We start from the raw sequence: 23361 nt of genomic DNA on the forward strand, positions 1-23361 counted from the left end.
CTGACTTGAAATCAGCATAAGGGAACTCTCTGGCATGGTGGAAATGTTCCAGATGTTGACTGTGGTGTTGGTTACACAGCTCTTTTACACTTACTTAAGTTAGGTGCATCTGCATGAAAAAGAGGCAAGCAAGATTTTGTTGAGTCCCAGGTGGGGTCCTTGGAGCTTGAATGTCAGAGTTCAGCTTGAGCACACAGAGGTCTCTTCTCCGGTCACTGTCTAAATTCTGCCATTTTCTTGTCCTCTTCTTCAGAGTTCTGTGAACATTCACTTCTCCGAATGAATAATTTCAGTGTGCCAGAAGAGAGACTCAACTTACTGTCATACGTGGGACAAGGTAACTATTATTCGTGTTACAATTTGGTATTAAATCTTTATTTTCTTGTCTTCATGGGAGCAAAGGCTGCATTTTGTCTCCTACCCCAGGTCTCTTCTAGTGTCTTCTTCTACTGGCCCTTACCTGCCCACAGATGTGACAGAGACTATGGGCAGAGAAATCTAAGCTCCTCAGTAGAGACAATATTTGGTGATGGAGATTATAGAAAGAGAAAGTGGAAAAGGTAGCTAGGGGTAATAGAAAACAAATTACATAAAGAGATCCAATTTTCCAAAACGAACATAAACTCCAGGGTGGGGAAGGGGGATAATTTTCAGTTAACTTCAAGAGACCAACTGAGAGGAATTTGGAGGTAGCATGCCATGTCCAGTCCACGTGGGAAAACTCCCCCCTGGGGCTGGCCAGTGGGGTAGACCCCATACTGTAGTCAAAGTCCCAGAGTGGAGTGGTTGAGACAGCAAGAGTGGGGAGCCTGGAGGATGCCAGTGCACAGATAGACTGAAGGTCAAGGTAAAGTGGAAGAAACAGCAATGACAGGGAGGAAGCAGAGACATAGTAGAAAAGAGAGAAACTGAAATATGGCTCAAGGATCGGAGGTAAAAAGTGAGAGAAAACATAAGGAAAGAGAAATATGGAGAGGAAAGTAAGTACTAGGAAGTGGAGAAAGCCAGGGAAAAGCAAAGGCACTTATGCAGAGAAAGAGAGTAGATGGAAACTAGGTGAAAGGTAAACAGAGGATAAGGGGGAAGAGGAACAGTTTGGGATGCTGCAGGTTTGAGGCCAGAGCACTGGATAGAAATACCTTTGGACACAAGGGCTGACGACATTAGCTGCGAGTTTCCAGATGAAACTGTCCCAAATTATCAAAGTGACACTTACAAAATGTCACACTGCAATAAGCCTCTCCCTGAACATTCCAGTGATTCCCAAGACCAAACCTCCACCCTAGCTTATCTTCAGAGCTCATTTATCCGTGGACCTGAAGACCAGGGGCATGATAGATCCCTACACTGATATTCGCTCAAGAACCTGAAACTTGGCACTTCTAGAACTGAAAGCATTGTTTGCTCTTCATTGTTCAAGCTAGAGCCAATTCCTCAGCATTCTTTCCCTTAGGTATTCAGGTTGGAAGCACCCCCAATTTAGTACTATAGCAGAAAACTGCTTTCACAGGAAGGATCAAGTTAGGTAAACAGGTAAATTGGGATATAGATTGTTGCTTTCAGTTGCAGGGTGAAGTTGCCCAGAGCAGAGATGATTAACAAAAGAAAGATGCCTTGTCAACCCTGAAGTCATGTGTTCTACCTGTTTCATCCCCTAGGCTAGCTAAGATAAACAGAAGTGGTGCCTCATGTCAGCTATAAACAACCTTCCACCCAATTGCCCGGCACCCGGATTTTGTTTTGTATTAACCCAAACCCCTAACCCTAAATATCTTCAAGACCCCACTTCCCTCACATCCTCAAGTTAATGTTCACAGATTCATAGTCTCTTTGTGCACGTCCATTGCCATGTTTGTAAGCCTTCTGATCCTAATAAAAACAGGGCAAGGACCCTTATTCGGGGCTCTTGTCTTTTCCTGGACATTAGCCATCTCTAGCTTTTAATCCTGCGTCCCACTCTCTTGCTGGACAAGAGAGAACTTTAGACCCAGAGTCTACGCCACAAGTCCTGTTGGAAGACCAGTGATGAAGAAGAGCCACAGGAAGCCTTGAGCTCCCCATCAAGATGTGGGCCCAGTGAGGAAGGTGGGGGGCAGGGGGTTGCCAGTGCTGGGCTGCAGGGTGTGAGGGGGCTGGATTTTGAGCTGGTGTTTCCTGATGTGTTTTACTCTGAGCACATGCCACAGTCAAAAGATCCAGTGTGTTCTAGAATCCCATGAGTCACATAAATGTTTCCAAGTGCACATTCTAGGAAAAATATGCTGAAGAAAGGGCAATTTCTTTCATACTTATTCATAGTAGAGGCTTGAATTGATAGCAACTGAGCATTTAGCTTCTCTAGAGTACAAAAACTATGTATTATTCTGTTTATTGATAACAGTGTTTTGTGCCTAAGTTTAGAGAAAACCCCAGGAGAAACATGGTCCTTCAGATCAACTGCTCTCAACTCTAAATTATAATTTTTGACAATTAGTTTTTATTATGTTACTGTGATTTTTCAAAGAAATTTGGCAAACAACGTGTCATTTCACCTCCACAAACTTGTGCATTTAGACACACTGTTGCTTCTTCCTATTTTATAGATAAATAAATAGAAGCACTGCAGTGTGTGAGGGTCTTTTACCAGGTCAAATTTGTTACACAAGTGGAGGGACCGTGGTGATGGTCATGTGGGGCTGGCAGAGGGTCAGGGTGGCCAGCATCACCAGGGCAGAGTTCGCACCAGAGAACGCAGGAGATGTTCAGCTACCCAGGTGAGTGGATCAGGACCCAATGCAAGAAGATCCTCATCCAACAAATATATTTCAGTGATAGGAGCAGGGAAAAAGAGAAGGGGCTGGTAGGATTGAGGCTTACCATGTGGGATGCGAGAGATATTAAAAGAAAAACTGAGCCACAAAAGAAACTTACAGAGAGCAATGAAGAGCCATGAAGAAGAAAAAAGACCAAAAGGGCAGTCTAGGGATTCACGGAGATGGCCAATCCTTCACGGTATAGAAGCAATAGTGTGTGGTGACTGAATGACAAGAAGGAGAAAGAAGGTATGTGAAGGATAACAGAAGCAGAGGCAGAGCAGGGCTGTGGATCGTCTTAGGTGAGGTTTTATTTTCCCAAGGAGAAGCTCACCTGAGCCCTGACACCAGAATTCAGTGTGCTAAGATCTGTTCCCTCATCATCATATGTGGTTGGTCATTTCTGTGTTTCCCTTCAGTTTCCTATGAGCATGGCACTCTCCAGTGGACAAATGGTGGCCATTTTGAAGAGATTCCCAAACTGCTACCAGGTGATGGGGGAGGTAATTATGACTTAAATGGCCAATTACTTCATTAAATTTGTTTGTCAGTCTGTATGCAAGGGACACTTCCTTTCCTTCTCCCAAACACAAATACACACTTTTACTGCCCCTGTTTTTTTTCTCAGGTGTGTGAGAGGTAAGGGGGATATATATGGATATAGATAAATATAGGTAGAATAATAATATAATATAACAATAATATGTATAGAATAATAAAAATGCAGACTGGGGGCACTAATGAAGTTGTCTAAGTGGGCCCAATTTAATCTAAATGTGCATGGAATCTAAATACTTCCAGGTTGGGATTTGGGAGGGGAGAGATAATCTTAAACTTACTTCCTAGGCATTGCGTATGATTGATGAAAACTATGTATAGCAGAGATAGAGGAAGTGAGTTAAGAGAATAAATAAGGAGATATTGGAGCAAAGAGATACAGAACATCATGGAGGAACAAAAGGACAGAAATGCAAACAGTTGGCAAAAGTCAGGGAGAGCAAATGATAGTCAAAGAGATCCATTGCTTCATGGTGCAGCAACATGTGGGGACAGAGTTAGAGGGAGAAGAGGGAAGGATAGAGAAGGAGAAGGAGCCTAACAAGGTGTTAAAAAAAGGCAGAGCAAGTTCGGTCGGTACATACATACTTTTCTTCATGAGGAGCCATTCTCCTGCACTCTGAGCATCGGAGCTCCGATGCTCTCTAAGCATTGGCCATGTCAGGCAGAGTCCAGGCCAACTGTCTATCATGTTCCTGTTTCTATCTTCAGCGTCCTGTGAACTTGTGGCTCTACAAAGGGATGAAGAAGGAGAATCAGAAGAAATGCCCAGATTACTACCTTATGATGAAGAAGGTAATTAGGATTTAGATAAGTTATTGTCTAATCAAAGCTTTATTTCCCTGTCAATACAGAGGAACACCTATTCTTTCATCCCCTTCCCTGCTCATCCATCCATCCATCCATCCACCCATCCATTCATCCACACTCACATAAACATAGACTATGGCCAGCTTCTGGTTGCTTCCTTTGAAAGATACAAGCAGTGAAGAATGATCTCAGATTGGTTGCTGTTTCCTTGGGTGTAGAACATAGACAAAGAGACGGAGAGTGAAAAATATAGATGGAATCGTGAAATGAAGACAGACCAGAGTGATTGACAATCCTACCTAAATAGACATGAAGTCTAAATATAACTAAGCTGGAATGTGTTATCGTGAGGGGAGATCATTTTCAACCTATTTTCCCTGAGGTTGTGCCAGGAACATGAGCATAATGAGTATAATTGCAATATAGAGAACTCATGTGAAAGAGTTTTGAAATGGACCTGGCAAAATTAAGGATCTCTGCTTGTTTGCCAATGGCCACAGTCCAGAACATTGATAATGTGGGAGAAGGAATATGACATGGACAAAATATGCAGAAAGTCTGAAATTTAAGTTTTCAGTTTCAATTCTTAGGTTGAAAAATTAGAAACAGAGTTAATAACTAGACAGAACAGATAGAAGCAGGGAAATGAGCACCAATGGAAGAAAGGAGAGAAGCTCAATAATCTTAAACAGGTAGAGGACATGATGTTAAGACAGAAAGATGCAGAGGCAGGAGGGAACACTAAGAAATAGAAAGGTGAGGAGGGGCATAGAAATTATATATTGAGAAAAAGCTACCGGAGATGAGTGAAAATTCAGCAGAGGTGAATACTGTTTACAAAGGATATAGAAGACAGTTTGGGACATTGTAGGAATTGAGAGAAGAGTAGCTGATCAGAAACAAGTCTGGAACTGGGGGTGGAACATGTTAGCAATGTGTTTTGAGGTTATGATGTCCCTAGTTACCAGCATGGCACCTGTAATATTCTCAGAGTAAGTGAACCTCCCCCTAGGAAGCCTTGTCTGCTCCCATCTACAATGTATGATCCCCAAACACCTATGTCTTGCCCAGGCTTGTCTTATGATGTCTGAAGGACATCTCCATTTGGAAGTTTTACAAAGAACCTCAATACAAGACACCCACAATTGCACGTGCCCTCTCTCTTGACACCAGATCTGCTTCTTTTCCAGTGTTCCCTATCTCAGTACGGAATACCATTGTTTCATTCTTCAGACAGAAACTTAGGGATCATCAGTGACTGATCCCCTTCCCTCAACTCACATAGCCTATCAGTCATCCAGGTTAGTCAGCTCTACCTCAAACTTGTCTCTTGCCCATCCATTCCTCTCCACACCCAACACAAATGCTCCAGTCATATGTCTCTTCTCTCTGGAGACAGAGCAACAGCCTTTAGTCTCAAATCTTTGCCCCAGTCATATTCCCTTCACACCCAATCTCTCTAGGTGAACCAGAGGACTCTGAAAATGCAGGTTGATTTATCCTACTTTCTTACATTAAGCCAATAACTTCTTGTTGTCAGAAAGATTAAGTCAATTTTCCTTCCCATGACTCCTCCTGCCCTGCAATTACTTCAAAAATTTGCATAATGCTTTTTCAGTGATTTTAATTTTCTGATAACACTTGCTTATCTGAGCTTTGGCACATGCTTGGCCCTGTGCTTGGACACCAGAACTATTCTGGACAGTTTTCTTGTTCACTAATTTGGTGAAATCATGTGGAAATTAGATACTGTCTCAGAGAGGCCTTTTCTGATCCTTAGAAAGCAACAAGATGACAGATGGGGAGAAGACATAAAGCACAGCATCAGGAAGGCATGAGGAGAAAAAAGGGAGGTGGGAATAGACTTGGGGAAAGAAACAAACCAAGACAAAGAGGAATGCCAAGACATCCCAGGAGTGAGATACAGAAGTAGAAATGCAAGAGGCAGACACATGCAGGAAGGGTGAAAATGAGAGAGAAAACAAAGTGTGGGAGACAAAGTGTGCAAGGTTTCTGACAGTCTCTGTCACAGTACTGTGCTGTGTGAGGCTTCCTTTTACCTTTGTAAAAACTTATGACACAGGCAGGCAAGCTGTTGTAACCTCTGTTTTGTGGACAGGGAAAGAAAACACAGAAAGGCACACTGGTTGTTTTTGCAAGGGCAAAACAGAAAAGGAAGAGTGGGCAGCAGTGGGTGTGTCACTGAGGGTGACAGTGACAGGGAAACCACCTGGAAGTCAGGGTGGGGGCACAAAGGGAACATGAAGAGGAAGCCCCAGGAGCCCTAACAGGTGAGCCCCAAAGGAGTGAAACTGGTTCCAACATAAGACCCTCATTACCTTCATGAAGGAAAAAACTAACATTGGTGGGGAGAGAAAGCGTGGGAATGGACTCAACCACTTGGACTTGAAGACATCTAGAGTAAGAAAGCTCAAAAGGGTAATAGGAGAAAAGAGATGCATTATTACTGAAAGACAAAAACAAAAACAAGAGTGAAAAACGAGAGATGGGGGAGAAGTCCAGACAATGGAAGAGATACACTACTAGGAAACAGAAATGCAGGTAGGACCCTGAGAAGTGGACAGAGGAAGTGCAACAAGATGGCAGAAAGTAGGACAAGACAGCCTCCCAGGGGTGGCATGGAGCAGGCGCTCACTGTCCCATCCTGGTGGCCACGGACATGCTGAGGTTTGCTCCCATTGCCCTCCATGGTCCATCATGTCGCTGTTTCTCCACAGTGACCTATGATTCTAGAGCTCTGCAAATGACTAATGAAAGAAAACCAGAGGAGATGCCCAGCCTACCTGGAGAAGAGGGAGAAGGTAATTCTGATTTAAATTCCCAACCACCTCAATAAATCTTTATTTTCTAATCAGCACAAAGAAAAATATTGCCTTTCGCCCATCCTACCATTCTCTTCTTCATATTCACATACATACAGATGGCCCTGTGTCCATTTTCTGTTTTGCTTTTTTTCAAAACTATGAGAGAGACTAAGGATAACAGTGAGCAGAGCTCTTGAGTGGAGAGGGTATTCCTGCCTGGAGAACAAAGGGAGACAGGATATAGCAAGGTAGGCTACAGTACCAGAACAGAAGGACCTGGGTGATTTTATTAAATGCCCACGAAAATCGAAATACCAGCAGGCTCTGGCAGCTGAGGCAATGAGATCGTTCTCAGCCTACTTCTGGAAGTACCAGGAACATGGAAATAAGTTTTGTGAGTGATTGCTAGGTTTGCACTATAGAAGGTCTGTTGGGAGACTGTTAGGATAGAGCTGTTAAGAGAAAGCCATATGGTGCTGTGGTCCATGTCAAGAGGGAAGAACTTTTGTCAATTTGGGGGGAAGCATCTGTGAGACTGAGGAAAATAGATAAAATGATGGAAATTTTACAGGCATCCAGAAAGATAATACTCAGAGAAACAGAGATAGAAAAGGAGAAAGCGAAAGGCAACATGGAAAGGATATAAGCTCACTAAGAGATGAGATACAGAGATGAAATTAGAGAGATTATATATCATCTGGCAAGTAAATACCAAAATAATAATAATGCAGAAGGAAGCACAACAGGAACTATGTAGAGAGTTATATCAAAATAATTTAAAAGTCAATAAGGAGTGAAAATTGCTGTATAGGGAGGGAAGAAGCTGGGATCTTGTAACACTGATGTTTGAGTCTGGACAGGAGAATCTTCCAGGAAATGGGGTCTATCTCAGTAGTGAGTCTTCAGATTTAATCTCCCTAGTAAGAGAGTAGTGCCCGGAACACTGGGAGAGCAATATCCCTCTCCCTGTCAGTCTCAGCTACTCTCAGGTACCAGAATGAATCTCAAATACATGCCTGCTAGGCACACCTGACTCCCAAGGTCATCCATATATGTACCTGAAGGCATTTATCACAGGATCTTCTCCATCTGGATGACTTTCAGGAACTGACACTTCCCAAATTGAAACCAACGACTTCTTTTGTGAAACTAGAAACTCCTTCTCCAGGGTTTGCTCCCTCATTCAAGGGAACATGAATGTCCCATTTCCTCTTGCTCCCATCCCACCCATTTTCTCCACTTTAGCATGATTGTTATTTGCAAGATGTCAGTCAGATCATATTATTTTCCCATATAAACACAGTGAGATTTGTTGCCTTAGAATTAAATCAGTTGTCCTTCCTGTGATTTCCTGTGTCTCCCATTCACTGTAGGGTGCCACCCTATTTCTTCTGCCTCATCGCTAATGATAGTGTAAATATTTTTAGTGATTGTGATATTCTGATCTTTCTTTTATATGTGGGCCTTTGAGCAACTTTTCCGGGTGTTTGGTGGTGTTGTCTTGGCCTAGTCTGCTCCATAACCCATCCCCTGATCGGGTCCTATTGCACTATGTTAGGGATGCCACTCTTGATGGTCAGCACAAGGAAGGGAGCAAGAAGAGAATGAGTGACATAAAGACACTAATGAGTATCAGGGACACAAGAGACAAAGACAGAAGCAGAAGAGACACAAACACATCCAAACACAGAGAAGCACATGGAGACACTGGTAGCAGGAGACAAGGGCAGAGACAGAAGTAGTGAGCAGGGGCAATGGGAAAGGGGAAGAAGTAAGAGAGAATTAGATGTACACAAAGGAAGATGGTAGATGGTCCTCAGGCTCTGATGATAGTGACAAGATCAAGTTAACCTGCAGGCCAGGTGAGCCCAGAGGGGGACCAGATGGTTTGGGATGGGGACAGTTCTGCCTAGCAGATACCTGAGTGTCCATGTCTTCATTATGAGTTTTCTCACGGTGATCTCCCCTGGTTGTGTACTGAAATGGCTGGCGGGTTTCATTCCTTCCTGCAGAGCATGGCCATGCCATCTGGGACATCAGTGATGAAGAAGAGCCTCAGGAAGTCTTGAGCTCCCCATCAACATGTGGGCCAGGTAAGAAAGGGATGGCCAGCTCTGGGCTGTAGGGTATCAGGTGGCTGCATTCAGAGCTGAGCAACATGGCCTTTTTTGTTGGAATAGATGCATTCCCTCTTAATGTTATAGTAGATAAATACTGGGAAGACAGCATCTTTTTCCTTCATACTCTTTATGTCTATTTATACAAAAGACTCAATATTGTGATTTTAACCCCTGCCCACCCCTTATTTTCTATAAAGAATTAAAACTATGTATTTATCTAGTGCTTAATATTATTATTATATTGTCATATCCTTGGGTAGGCCTCAGAAAAATGTGGCTCTGAGATCTACTTTCCAGGAGGAAAGACCAAGGGCTCTCCAGCCCAAATTACAGTTTTTGTCACATATCTGTCATCAGGTTTTGGATTATGTTGCACTTTTTTCTTTTCAAAGGACTTGGGCAAGCGAGATTTCCTCAGAAAACTTTAGGACTTAGCTAGGGAAACTGTAGCTATTCTTCCTTAGAGATAAGACATGGAAGCACAGACAAAGGATACTTGTTCTTTCCCCCAAGGATCAAGTAGGAGGAAGAGCAAAGACCTGTGCCCTGAACATCTCATTGCAGGTAGTGGCTGTGTGAGGCTAGCAGGGGTCAATGTGGTGGACACACATAAGAGTCCAAAGGGATACCTGTGGCTCCTAAGGGGGCCAGAACAAGGCCTAATGCAGAGAGAGAGACTTCCACTTCACTAATAAAGAATGCCACTAGGGAGGGGAAGAAGTCAAGAGAGACAGTGACAGAAGGAATGGATCCTGCTATAGGGATTAGAGAGACCTAGAAGAGCAGAGCTAGGAGGAATAAGCAGAAAAGAAAAGATCAAGGTCACTATTGAGGAAAAAATGATGGAAAAGTAAAGAGATAGAAGTCAGGGGAATGGAGCCCACAAAATCAAAGATGCACAAATATTCTCCTAGTGCAGAAGCAGAAATATTTGGAGGCAGATCTATGGGAAGGAAACAGAGAAGCAGAGAGCAGGAGAGTTAGGTGATGGAGATGGAAAGAGAGGCAGAGCAGGGCTCTGTTGGATCTCAGATGGGGTCCTTGAAGCAGATGTCCCTTTTCCCAAAGGGCAGTTCACCTGTGCTCTGAAAATCTTGGCTTGCTTCCTTTCCTTGTTTCCCTTCAGGCTCCTGTGATTCTGAATCTCCTCAAATGACCAGTGAAGAAGCACCAGAGAAAGTGCCCAGCCAAGTACTATATGATGGGGAAGGTGATTATAATTTCAACTCCCATTTCACTGAATCTTTGTTTCTCTGTCTGCAAGTAGGAAAATCTCCCCTTACTTCTCCCCACCTCCACTGTTCCCCTTCACTTACCCATACAGAAGGAATGTGTAGAGCCAAGTGAAAAGGATCAAAAATAGAGAATTAGGTGTATGGGATGGGAGGGAGATGGGTGATCATTCTCAGCCTCTGGTGATAGTGGCATGAGCTATGTCAACTCCCAGCTCAGGTGAACTCAAAGGCAGGAGGGTATAAGGGCAGGGACGTTCCCACCTGGAAGATACTTGAGCCTCCTTGGTGGTCTTTTTTCTCAGGATGAGTTTTTCTACTATGGTTTCCATTGGTCATATGCCGGATTCGCTAATGGATTTTATTCTATTCAACAGACAGTAGCAGTGACTGTTTAGAGATGTATTATGAAGAAGACCCCCAGGAAGACTGGAGCTCACCACCAGAAAGCGAATCATGTAAGGAAGGGCAAATGGCAGGATTCCCCCCCTTTTTAATGGCTGAATAATATTCCTGTGTGTGTGTGTGTGTGTGTGTGTGTGTGTGTGTGTGTGTATCCACCACATTTTCTTTATCCATTCATCTGTTGATGGACACTTAGGTTGTTTCCATGTCTTGGTTATTGTAAACAATAATGCAATGAACATGAGGGCACAGATATCTCCTTGACATAGTTATTTTGTTTCCTTTGGATATATACCCAGAAGTGAAATGGCTGGATGATAATGGTGGTTCTACTTTTAATGTTCTGAGGCTCTCATACTGTCCTTCATATTGGCTGTACCACATTACAGTCCTACCAACAGTGCACCAAGCTTCCTTATTTCCATATCCTCACCAGCATTGATGATCTCATGTCTTGATAATCTCTTTTTCTTAATATCGACTCCTCCATGTAGCATAACCTAATAATAGGGGTAATATCTCATGATATTCACAGTTCCTGTGATCAGGGAAGTGGAGCCAAGGGGACATTGAGAATTATGCCTACCACAATGAGACTTAAGAACATTTCTGGAAAATAACTGTCCAGACAAGTCATTGACTTACCCAAGTAAATAATGTAAGCTATTGTTATCAAATCGTACATCAAACAAAGCTAAGCATAAATGTATTAAAGAAAAGAATATGGCTTCAGAAAAGATTATAGTAATTGCATTAGGCACTACAGAGAAGTGAGATATACCTACTTTGCTGATTGCTTGCAAATCTTGAGTTATGCATAGTGTAGATGTACTAATGTTCACATCAATTATAAACTGATTATGTGTAGAGGCACCTGGGTGGTTCAGTCAGTTGAGCTTCTGACTTTGACTCAGGTCATGATCTCACAGTTCGTGAGTTCAAGCCCTGTGTTGGGCTCCGTGCTGACAGCTCAGAGCCTGGAGCCTGTTTCTGATTCTGTGTCTCCCTCTCTCTCTGCCCCTCCCCTGCTCACACTCTGTCTCTCAAAAATAAATAAACATTAAAAAATTAAAAAAAAACATAAATTGATAATGCTTAGGAAAATTTTCTAGGAATTCTAAAGTTATTCTTTCTTTAGTACACTTAATCTGGTAGTTTGATTTGCAGAATATATCTCTACCTATTAAATTTATAGGGATTTTTTTTTTAAGAAAAGGAAGAAACTATTAGATGATGGTCTGAAAGTAGCAGTAAGTGGTTGGGACATGGGAACTTTCAGTCATCTCTCTCTCTTTTATAGAAATACTATCAGGGGCGCCTGGGTGGCCCAGTCAGTTAAGCATCAGACTCTTGATCTTGGCTCAGGTCATGATCTCCCGATTCGTGAGTCAAGCCCCCCATCTGGCTCTGTGCTGACAGTGCTGAGTCTGCTTGGGATTCTCTCCATCTGTCTCTGCTCATCCCCCACTAGCACTCTCTCTCTATCTCAATAAATAAATAAACATTAAAAAAATACTATCAAATGCACTGCTTACTCTTGACATGCCCAAAGTTCCCAATGAAACATAAAGTCATCTTTTGTGAAATTTTGCCATTTACTAAGATAAGTGCAAGAATCATTCTGCAGGTACAAAGAAGAAGTACAGTTCTGTCAGTGGAAGACTGTGGCTTTGGCCAAGATACACCTATGACAAATGGCAACAAAGACACTATACGCAGTCATTAATGCAAATGGTGTCCTGCAGGTGAATGTGGTATTGGGTTCATCCAGAGAGCAAAGACTACAATGGGGACATAGGGTCGATTACATGATAATAGTTGACCTCAGATTATGACTTACTTTCAAAAATTGACAAGAAGTTTTGGTGGGGGACTCAAGACCAAGAGTGACCAAATATATTTGCACAAATTGGCTACTGTCTAATAGACCCACATCCGTTAATTAGCTTTGGATAGGGGACTTATCAGGTCTATGCCTCCATCTGTTTGCTTTGGATCACTTTCTTCTAACATTCAAGAAGCACAAGAAAATCAGGAGCAAACACACATAAGATAAGACTTTTGAAAAATAGACAAAAGTGAGAGTAAGTGAACCAGTGGGAGAATAAAAACATTACCAGAATATTTGCTAACTGCTGTACCTCCAAACCAAAATGTCTAACTACTTTGCATCTAATTGCATACACATCTTTAAACAATAAAGTTAATTCAGAAGTAAGAACTCAGTGAAACAAGTCAGAGCTCAAGTCACTGTTGAGATGGATTGATGAGGAAGACCATCTGAGTTGGGCACAAGAGGCTGTGGATTTACACCTATTGATCCACGGGTCCCACAGGAGATCCCTAAACAAGACTCTTCAGGATGGTCTTGGTGGGAACTCCATTTTTGAAGGGATAGACCATCATACAACATCTGAAGTTAAAAGAGGGATTTATTGCTTGCTGAGCAAGGCACATGGTGGAAGCAGGTACTGTACTTACAGGACACATTTTTTTAAAAAAGAAAATTGCTTTTATTAGAGTTTTGGGAAGGCTGTAGTTCAGGGGCTACAGACTTTTAGAACCAGGGAGAGTTTACAACTAGGTTATCATTTAGTCATAGACACGGGCTTTCAGGAGAGTGGCTGTTGTTGATGATTGGCTGATTTTCAGAAGTGTAAAGCTGTCACTAATTGCCTGGCTTTAAATGTGGTTTGTGATGTAAATAGTGATTGGCCAAATGGGATGAGTTTAAAACTCATTCTGGTAATGACTTTTTTACAATTTTCAAAGAACAGTTGGTTTTTTTCCTGGAAGGATAGGATCTTTTTATTTTATTCTTAGAGCTACAGATAGAAATGTAAGAGTAGAGAAAGCAGAATGAGGTACAAAAGATGGGAAAAACATGGCTTTGGCAGCTCTTGGTTGTGATTATTGGAGCAGGAATAGTCTTTTCCCAGAAAGCAGCTCATTCTAACTCAAAATATCAGGGTGCAACATGAAAGCACCAAGAACTCTTCCCTAATCACTGTCTCAGGATCCACAAACTGTAATTTTCTTGCTTCTCTTTAGCATATGGTGAACTAGAAGCTGTCCAAATAAATAGTGAGGAAGAATTAGAAGAGCTTACTTCCAGCCTACTACCCTATGACGGACAAGGTAATTATGACTTAAAGAATAATAAAACCAGAAACAGAAGCTGACAAAGAGAAAAAGACAAGGAAGGGAAAAGCAAGGGCCAGAGATGGGTAGGGCCAATGAAAGGTTTCGGAGGAAGAAGTAGAGAAGTAGAGATCCAGAAAGGTACAGAAAAGGGGATCACTGGGGTCAATAAAAGTCTTCATACATCACAATTTTGGCCCAGGAGCAGAGCCACCAGCACGTGGAAATGAGAAGTGTACCTGTGTTATGTGCTTCTCAAAAGATGTGCCAGAAGGTCCAGAAGCAAGCATTGCAGACAGCGAAGCATGTGCCATGATAGGTAAAGCCACCTGTGGGTGTGGGATGGGCATGACTCTATGGGCACCACAGACCCAAGTAGGATGGTATCAGGTGTTCTGGCCCATCCCAGTATCTTGTTCCCTGCTTTGCTCGACCTGACCCCTTTGGCAATAATAGAGAGGCAAGAGATTATTATAAAGTCGTGTTTAACAAGATGGTCCCTGCTGATTATGCATGAATGATGTGGTGGAAATATGCTCTTAAAGATGGCAGTATCTCATTGACTACATTAGTCTTAATCATAAAGGCTTGTATTTATACAGTGATTTCCACCCTGTCACAGCCAATCTCCTGTGGAGCCCAAGAAAGCCAACCATACTTCTGCTAGTAGATAATAGTGTCATTTTGTCACAACCTTAGAAAACTCTCAAAAGACAACTGATCGTGCCACTTAATTGTCATGAGGAAAGACTATTCTTGACCTAGCATATATTTTTGATGGATGCCCTCTAGCATGTCACTGGTTTACAGAGTGATTTCCTATACGTGTTTGGACATAAGATTTTATTTAATCCTCACAAAAATCTTAAGACCTAGACAAACATCTCTGAGTAGACTGAAGTACATAGGTATTTAAGAGTGTTTTTCCAATTACTATTGAGAAATAAAGGAAGGCTCATTCTGGACTCCTTCTAAAGTCAGTAGGTTTTTAGTCCCTTTAGAAGGAAGAGAGAAATGATAAACCCAAAAACATCTTTGTAAATTCAAACCTTCTGCAGTTTGAGTAATCCTAACATTGGTAACTTTTATTGACTAATTTCTGTTTCCTCACCCTCACCTGTGATTCTAGATACTGTGGATCTTAGAAACAACTCTACTTCGGGAAAACTCAAGAGGAAAAGAAGTAAGTGTGCATAAGATTTTAGTTGCTTTTGATGTTAGAAATGAGTTTTGTAATGCTAGCATTATTATTACTTACAATAATAAGAGATATTAATAGGATGTCTGTTTAAAGATGTCCATATCTTAATTGCTGAAATTTGTAATCTGTTATCTGACCTGGCAAAAGAGATTTTACAGATATAATTAAGCGAAGGACCTCGAAAGGTGAGATTATTCTGGATTATCTGGGTACACTCAATATAATGGCATAGGCTTTGAAACATGGAAGGTTATTCCTGGCTGTTGGGGTAGAAGGGTGGCTATGGAAGATAGTCACAGAGAGATGCCATATTGCTGGCTGGAGGAGGAGGAAGATGGAGGAAAGGAGCCAAGAATATGGATGAACTCTGGACACTAGGAAAGTCAAGGAAATGTATTCTACTCTAAAGCCTCCAGAAAGGAATGAAGGTCTACTGGAACCTTGATTTTAGCCCAGAGAGACTCTTGTCAGGCTTCTAGTTGACATAACTGTGAAATAATAGTTTTGTGTTGTTTAAAGCCACTAAATTTGTAGCCTAAGCTATAGTTTACCATGTTTGCATAAGGAGGAAAGTGAATGCTTGGTTTTCACACAAAAAGGGCAATCCCATGGGCACACGTGGTGGCCCTGGAAGGGAAATGTTTGCAGTTGTTGAGGAACATACATCAGCCAAGGGAAGATGGACAGTGCCTCCAACGTGGGCCCCTGGCCAGCTATAAACCTTAGACTTCCCAGTTCCATTTGTTGCATTGAGTCCTTGATTTGGGGGTAGGGTTTGGCTGGGGGGAACTTCCTGAGGACAGTCCATCTAATCTGTCCTCTTTGTCCATCATACCAACCAAGTGGCATCTGTCTCCCTTCCCCAATGACTGAGAGTGGAGGTGGGGATGATGTCCAGAGGGATCTTGCATGGGATGTGCAGAAGTTGGGGCCTGTCTCTGTTTTCTCGTGTCTGATGCAGAATGGCAGACTCAGCATCTCTGTGGTAAGAGGCACGTACCAGGGTGGTTTCTCTCTGGTGGTAGGTTCGGGATAGTTCTGCAAGGCAGATGTCATTAATGTTCCTCCTTCCTCCATTCTTACTAGGGTTTCCCAGGTTCCCTCTTCAGATGCCTGGATTTTTGCTCTTCCTTTACTGCCACAAAATCTGTGTGTACCATTCAGGTGGCTGCAACTTCATCTTCCTTTCCAAATCATCTCCTATTCCCACTCAGACCTTTTATCCAGATGGCCAGAAACAAGTGGAGTAAAGGCATTTGCATAAAATGTAATCAGAATTAAATCTGAATCCCCTGGGCTCTCTGAAGGCTGTGCCCTCTAGGCTGGTAGGGGAAACTATGAGGCATGGTCTCCAGGAACAGGCAGAACAGAATCCTGAATTTTCAGAATTGGTCTATCTAACACCATTAATCCTCCACTGCTTTGATCCTGATCATGATGCAGGAATGAAGCCGATCCTTTCTGGGGACAGCTGCCTTCGGTGACCAAAGAGCCTTCCAGAAGTGCATGGACAGGAAAAGCTGAGGGACATAGAGTCACACAATCTGTGTATTGGAAGTAGCTTTTTGGATAAGGGCACACCATTGCCAGACTACAAATGGTTCATGTCACTCTCATGACACCTGTGAGTTTCTAGAGTCACCGTGGTGTGGCCAGAGTCAACTGGTCTGTAAGCTGAGGCATGGATGGTGTTGAGGCACCACCCATGGGCCCAAAAGGCCTCAAGGCCTGATTAGTGTGCTGGGAGCAGTTAGGGGCAAAGCCCCTTGGGATGTGGCTCTCCCCACCAAGAGACAAACTGGGCAGTTTCTGGGAGGAGTCACAAGCCTGGCATGCAGCTGTAGCCCCTACAGAGGGCTGTAAAGGGTCATGAAAAGTTGAGGTGCCAATGGGGCAAGACCCCTGAATTCTTGAACATACCATTTCCTTGGATGAGCAAGGCCCTTCCTGCCTTTAAGTCCCAGAGTGTGAGTTGACCCACCTACGAATGGAAATCTCAAGTGGGAGTTGGAAGGCCTCCTCCATGGATTGGGTCTTCACCCTTAGCAGTAAAAATCTAGTAGTTGGCTATTGTTATTTCACAATAGTAACAAGGTACGAGCTCTGTTTACCCAGTGCCAATGGTCTTTTCACGTGCCTGTATTTTCACATCATTCACAAGAATGCAAAACACAACACATAACCCGCTGCGGTTTCTTTACATTCTCCCGGAACTTCGAGCATTAGATGGCATGTAAGTGGGAGGATTTGGGTCACAACTGCACGTACGGAGACTGCTTAAGTCTCCACGTCAAAGCTAAGAATGCCTCCGAATCCCCAGCACGGCGGATTATCCGTGACACGATCCAGCTGTGAGGAGTGTGCCTCCTTATTGCACATTTGAATGTACCAGAAAGACACTTGAAGAGGAAACATACTGCTATATACCCACAACAATGATCATTCAGGTGAAGGCACCAGCAGGAATTTATTTTCCAATTTTAGTGGTTTTTTTTTTTTTTTTAATTTTCAAAGGAAGGTCATCTCCTATAGTCTCCCAAGTCCGTGCAGAATAAAGCAGAACTCTGAAATCAGCCTCACACTGCTGTGCTTGTAGTTAAGAATTTTGCCCTGTTCTGTGGCCTGTAAAAGTACATGAAAACTATCAACACATATGGCTTTGAGAATTATATTTACAGCTCTGAATGATGAACTTTATTCTCTTTTGTTCAAAGGAAAAAAGAAAGGCCATTGCTGGACAAGACATAAAAGGAAATTTCAGAGAAACTTACCCCAAAAAGGTAAGCACTTGAGCTGCTTCCTAGCAGTGGTGTCCTTAGGACCTAAGCTAAGCCACTATTAACAGAGGCCTGAAAACACAGTGGCTTCCACAAAATCGTTTAGTTCTCTAACATGTAATCACCCAGAGCTAAATGATTCAGGGAGACACTGCCATCCTCAATATGTGGCTTCTCTGCTGGCTCGAGAAACTTGTATTAACTTGGTAAGATGTTCCACAGAAAGACAAATGCAAAAGCAGACTGTGTAGGTGTGTGCGCATGTGTGCACGTATGTGTGCACGTGGTAAAAAGCAAAAACATGTAACTATACAAATGTGTTTTTATCTGTCTACAAATTCTTATTTGTACATATTAATCTGTATGGAGAGAGACATAGGGGAAAAATCAGTAGATGTTCATCAATAAAAATATAAGCAGTAGTTGCATATATATGGTCATTGGAGTAGAGGTGTGTTTTTATTTGTGGTTTTTAAATGCATGTGTTTACATTGGAAATATTAAACACGTTCAAATTTTGTAATGAAAAAGTATTTAAATAGTAAAGGGACAGCCTTGGTGTCTCAGTCAGTTAAGCATCCAGCTCTCGATTTCAGTTCAGAGCCCACATTGGGCTCTGCACTGCCAGCATAGAGCCTGCTTGGGATTCTCTCTCTCTCTCTTTCTCTCTCTCTCTCTCTCTCTCTCTCTCTGCCATTTCCCTGCTCATGTGCACACATGTGCACACATGCTCTCTCTCTCTCAAAATAAATAAACATTTAAAAGCAAATAAATAGTAAAATATACAAAGACAAAAGCTTAGGGGAATATTGTTGAATAAGTTAATTATGGCTCTCTCTAGAATGGTGATGTTTCATACAATTTTCATTTTCTAAATTTCCAGTAGTATATATGTATTACTTCTTTTTTGAATTTTATTGTAGTTTTATTTGAGAGAAAGAGAGCATACATGTGGGGTGGGGGGAGAGAGAGAGAGAGAGAGAGAAACAGAGAGTGAGAAAATCCCAAGCAGGCTCTGCACTCAACATGGAACCCGATGCAGGGCTCGATCCCAGTACCCCAGGATCACAACCCAAGTTGAAACCAACAGTCAGACACTCAACCGAGTCACTCAGGCACCCCTATATGTACTACTTCTAATTGGACCCCTGAAATCTTTTGTTTCAGTAGTGGTTTAAAGAACTCTTTTCTTTTAGACAATGAGAGTTAGACCTCATTTTCCATATGATGGCCAATTTTGAACCAGATCCATAGAGTAAGATTTCAGAGTCCAATTGAAAGTTATTAATTTTCACCAATCTCTATATCCGATGTTCTTCTCAATTTACACGGTTTCCCTGTTGGCGAATGTGTACAATTTTGTTGGGCAAGAAAAACAAAAGTGCTTGCATCCATTTTAAGAACACTTATTTTCCGAATGCCAAATTTTTGGATTTAATTATCATACATTTTCTTTTAGGTCTCTGTGTACATAGATAAATTCTAAACCATTTCTTTTCAAAATACAATGAAATCTTATATGTCATTTATAAGTCCTCCTAAAAGTGGAGCATGTACTAGACTTCTCTTTGAGATCCCTTACCATTAATGTGCTTTCTTGTCTGAGTGAACAGTGAAAGGGGGTTCAGAATTGAATCTGGTGTTCACTCACTTGCTTTTGGTCTCTCATGTCAACTGCTGTTTTGTCCAACTCTGTATCTTCCCCTGCTTATCCCCTAGAGAGCAGCAACACTCCTGGCCAGTTGGTCTCCAGTGGGAAAAAGGGGAAAATGCATCTGCGAGAACCTGCCAAGATCAAGGGTAAGATAAAGTTTGTGCCACTTACACTTGGCCTCAGGGGCAAATGCGAATTTTGCTAAGGTTTTGAGGAACATAGATCCTCCTTAATTTTTTACTAGCCAACATTACCAGTCAAATTGGAAGCTATGAAATCTAGAAAGCAAACAAACCCATTTGGAGCCAAGGTTATAAATTGCTTGCATTTATATTATAGTTTTTATTTGCCCAGGACCTAAAATCCTTTTCTTGAGTTTTAGCTGCTTTTCATGGAAACTTCTTTACCTTACATCATTGGCTTATGAAAATGGCCAGACTTGGTAAATTACAAATGGAAAGCAAGTTCATTTTCTCACTGTTCTTTCAAGTCTACCTTCTGGATGAGTTTTTCTTGTCTTGGGCATGCCTGATGGCGTTCTTTTTCCTTGTCCCAAGAGTGAAATTATCTTTCCATTAGTTGGGAATCCTTTCTGTACTACATTAAAACGTCAATGTTTTCTCCATTTCAAAGTGCTTCCCCTCCTTCAGCCTGAGCAAACGTTGGTCTGGGGCACCTGTAGTGCAGAAGTGGCACGGTCAGATTCTTCTCACATTCTCTCTTGGCTCTGCCCCCCCCCCCAGTCAAGAGCTGCTGGTTTGGGCCCCTCCATGATTAGGGGGGACGGATGAGAGAAGAGAGATAAGAATATGGAAGTGTCTCACGTGACAGAGGCAGCTCTGAGATAACATTGGGAATGCAGGGTACACAGTCACTAGCTCTTTCCTTCAAAAGATTCTTTCATCAGCTTCCCAGTGTGGTCTGGTGCCACTGCTTGACTTCTTGGGAGAGAAATGTAGGCCTTCTTCTGCTGCCTGGATGTGAGTGAAGAGCCAGAGCTGGGGTAACCTGTTCCGCCAATACTTTGTATGGTCACATAGGTGGTTTGGTGCATTGCCTCTGTGAATAGCTTGAAACTGAGACCATTAACTCACCCTGTTTTGTCCAGGAGAGTCCCAGTTTTGCCACTGAAAATCCTGAATCCTGGATACCCCTTAGTCCTGGGTAGACTGGGACAGTTAGTTACCCCCGTTAGCACTTAGTGAATTGTTCCCAGCTATTGAAACTTCTTCTAAAACTTTGGGAAAGCAGGAAAAAATTTAAAATTCTGTCCCACTTACTATTAGAGATTAATTAATACCAAGCATAACAATTAAAAAAAATAACCTTAAATTATATTCTGACTGCCATATTAGAGTTTGTGGTGGAGGATTTTATTATTAAATGGGTATTACAAACTGGGAACACAAAAAATAGTTACATCCTGTCTTGCTTAGTCAGTCTGTTTTCAAAGTAAAACACAATAGTGCTGTATTATGAATTAGTTGGTTTTAAGATCCAAATCTCCTTATGCCAAAAGCTCCACAGACTAGAATGGACTTCAATGTATTTCCTTTTTCTCCCTAAAAATATTAGGCCTTACAGGTTTGATGAAAGGTAAATCTAACAAAGCCACTAGTTCCAGGAAAGATGTAACCAGCGAGAGACAGAGAGCAAGAAAGAACTTTTTATTTGTTGGATTGTTCAAGACTGTGATTAGAGTTTGAGTGTCAAGCCTGACTGACAGGAGAGGCAAGAATAAGCTGTCTGGATCTCTTCTTACTGGGCTGTGAGCATGGGCCTTCAGGAAAGGGATGAGGGAGAGCAGCAGAGAGAGTCCATAACTGCTTTGGCATCTTGGGTGGAGAGGAGGCGAGGAGGGCCCCTTAGAGAACCATACCTGGGTCGATGACCTTCTATCACCTGGTGACCCCACTTTCTGGAGAGAGGAAGCAAGATGGGGCAAAGAGATTAATCTGCCTTTTTGAGAATCATATTTCCACCTTTTTTTAGTAGTTATCCTTACCCCATGGCTAGTATTACCCAAGTCTTCCACCTTATTATAGAAGATTCTTATAGATTGAGTTCATAAATCTTTGTAGACCCTCATTTGAACTGCTATTATCTTGGTGAAGTTAAAACAGAGAGCCAACTTGCAAGTCTGTAGCTTGTTTGATGTTGTGATAAGGTCTAATTATCAATATTTGTACATGGGGCCATTTTGGTCTTGAAGAGATGAAAACCCTCTCAGTAGTTGTTTAGGCTAAAGACCAGAAAGTGGAATTACTAACCAAGCAATTGGTCCATTTTAGGTTTGATTGAAAGAAAGATTCTTTTTACTTTGCTGGTCTAATATGCTTGTAACCTGCTGACATTTTACAGCACTTAGGACAGGGTAGTCTAGAAAATATTTCCTTGCGGGGTCTAAATAACCTAACCCAGTACCACCAGGTGATAGGGCATTGAACACAGAGAGGAGAAAAGGAATTTATCCTTCTGTCTGAGAAAATAAACCACATTTGCATGATAGAAAACACTGAGATGTATATCCATAGCCAAAACTTTCAAAAGGAAGAACGTTCCTCGCTACATCTACCAGGTCAATCCTTAATAACTGCTTGAAATTAAGATTTTAGAAGACTCAATTCTACCCAACCTTCTTAGGCTAGCCTTCTTCTGGTTAGTTTCTTAGATTCTAATATCTTTGTCAAAACCCAGGTGGACAAAGCCTTTGGTTTACTATTTACTATTGCTTTCAGCACAGATGTATAAATAACTTCATTCAAGGTGATGTGTAACATGTGTCTCACCTGTGAAGCTCACCGTAGAGTTTCCCTCACAGAACTTCCATTTCTATTTCTCTGCAAGAAGAAACCTGAAATTCCTTCACTTAATTTTGTAGTTTTTGTCTCAATTTTCCCTGAATATTTTAGTTTCTTTAATGGCAGTGATCATCATCTTGATTTCATATGTTTGTTGAGAAGACTAAGTCAATTAGTAGATGTACAATTGGCATCTATTAAGTACTTAACACATAGTTGCTTGAGATATAAATGAAATGCTGATTTCACTTGTTGGTTTTACTAATGTGAGATATGACAAATAAAATACAAGATGAACATAAGATGACCTCTCTAATTCTTGGTATCTTAAAACTAGGGATTGTGTATTTTTCTTTATCCATTAGACAGACTTCGGGGAAGTTATATTTAAATGGAAATTTTGGAAAGCACTAATACATTCAGTGATTATATTTTTCTATTTTCTCAGGGAAAAAGAGAGGCAGACCTCCTGTTTACTCAACTCATGGTGACAGAGCCTCACGGAAAAGAGTCCGGTCAAAAGGTAAAGAAGAAAAGGGGAATAACTTCAGTAACTAAACAGCTATTTTCCTGTGCTCTGTGATTTTAGCAATAAACCCACTTCCCTAACTGCTTTGCAGCTTTAGTAGCTGTTGAGAGATGTATACAATTTGAGTCATTTTCAAACTATGTCAGGGAGAGAAAGAAGATAATCCCATAAACAAGTAACTTGGTGACCAGGACTTGCAGGTCCAGGGGCCACTACAGGAATGCTGTCCCCACTGAACTGACAACTTCCAAGCTGGAAATTGTCTGTTGCCATACAACCCACAAATTATTTAGCTGATCCTTCTCTTGCTACATCAAGAGTCACAGGTTGCACACCAGCCAAGAGTAGCGGTCAGTAGTAGTCTGTGTCTTTCTCTACTTTTGACTGTGTGGGCTTGGGCCTGTCACTTGACTTCTTTTGCCTAGGTTTCTTCATCTGTAAAGCAAGACAGTGAATTAGGCCAACCCTCTCAGTTCATTGCAGTTCTGATAGTCTACCTGGCTCAAAACTGGACCA

The 23361-nt window shown here is 41.9% G+C and overlaps 1 protein-coding gene across 15 annotated transcripts in view; it reads left to right on the forward strand.

The window, feature by feature from the left end:
• Positions 1 to 23361, forward strand: part of SP140 (SP140 nuclear body protein) — a 65253-nt gene that overhangs the window by 29331 nt on the left and 12561 nt on the right. For 12 of the 15 annotated variants that reach the window (XM_030327395.2, XM_030327383.1, XM_030327382.1 and 9 more), the window contains 13 exons: positions 254 to 337; positions 3212 to 3295; positions 4062 to 4145; positions 6899 to 6982; positions 8998 to 9078; positions 10232 to 10315; positions 10715 to 10795; positions 13794 to 13880; positions 14086 to 14202; positions 15013 to 15066; positions 17799 to 17864; positions 19581 to 19661; positions 22765 to 22839. In XM_030327395.2, coding sequence (XP_030183255.1) covers positions 254 to 337; positions 3212 to 3295; positions 4062 to 4145; positions 6899 to 6982; positions 8998 to 9078; positions 10232 to 10315; positions 10715 to 10795; positions 13794 to 13880; positions 14086 to 14202; positions 15013 to 15066; positions 17799 to 17864; positions 19581 to 19661; positions 22765 to 22839 — 1062 coding nt within the window. The remainder of the gene's footprint in view (positions 1 to 253; positions 338 to 3211; positions 3296 to 4061; positions 4146 to 6898; positions 6983 to 8997; positions 9079 to 10231; positions 10316 to 10714; positions 10796 to 13793; positions 13881 to 14085; positions 14203 to 15012; positions 15067 to 17798; positions 17865 to 19580; positions 19662 to 22764; positions 22840 to 23361) is intronic. The other 3 variants (XM_030327393.1, XM_030327391.1, XM_030327396.1) reach the window with 3 other exon arrangements.

This window comes from Lynx canadensis, chromosome C1 (genome assembly GCF_007474595.2).
Source record: "Lynx canadensis isolate LIC74 chromosome C1, mLynCan4.pri.v2, whole genome shotgun sequence".
Taxonomy (NCBI): domain Eukaryota; kingdom Metazoa; phylum Chordata; class Mammalia; order Carnivora; family Felidae; genus Lynx; species Lynx canadensis.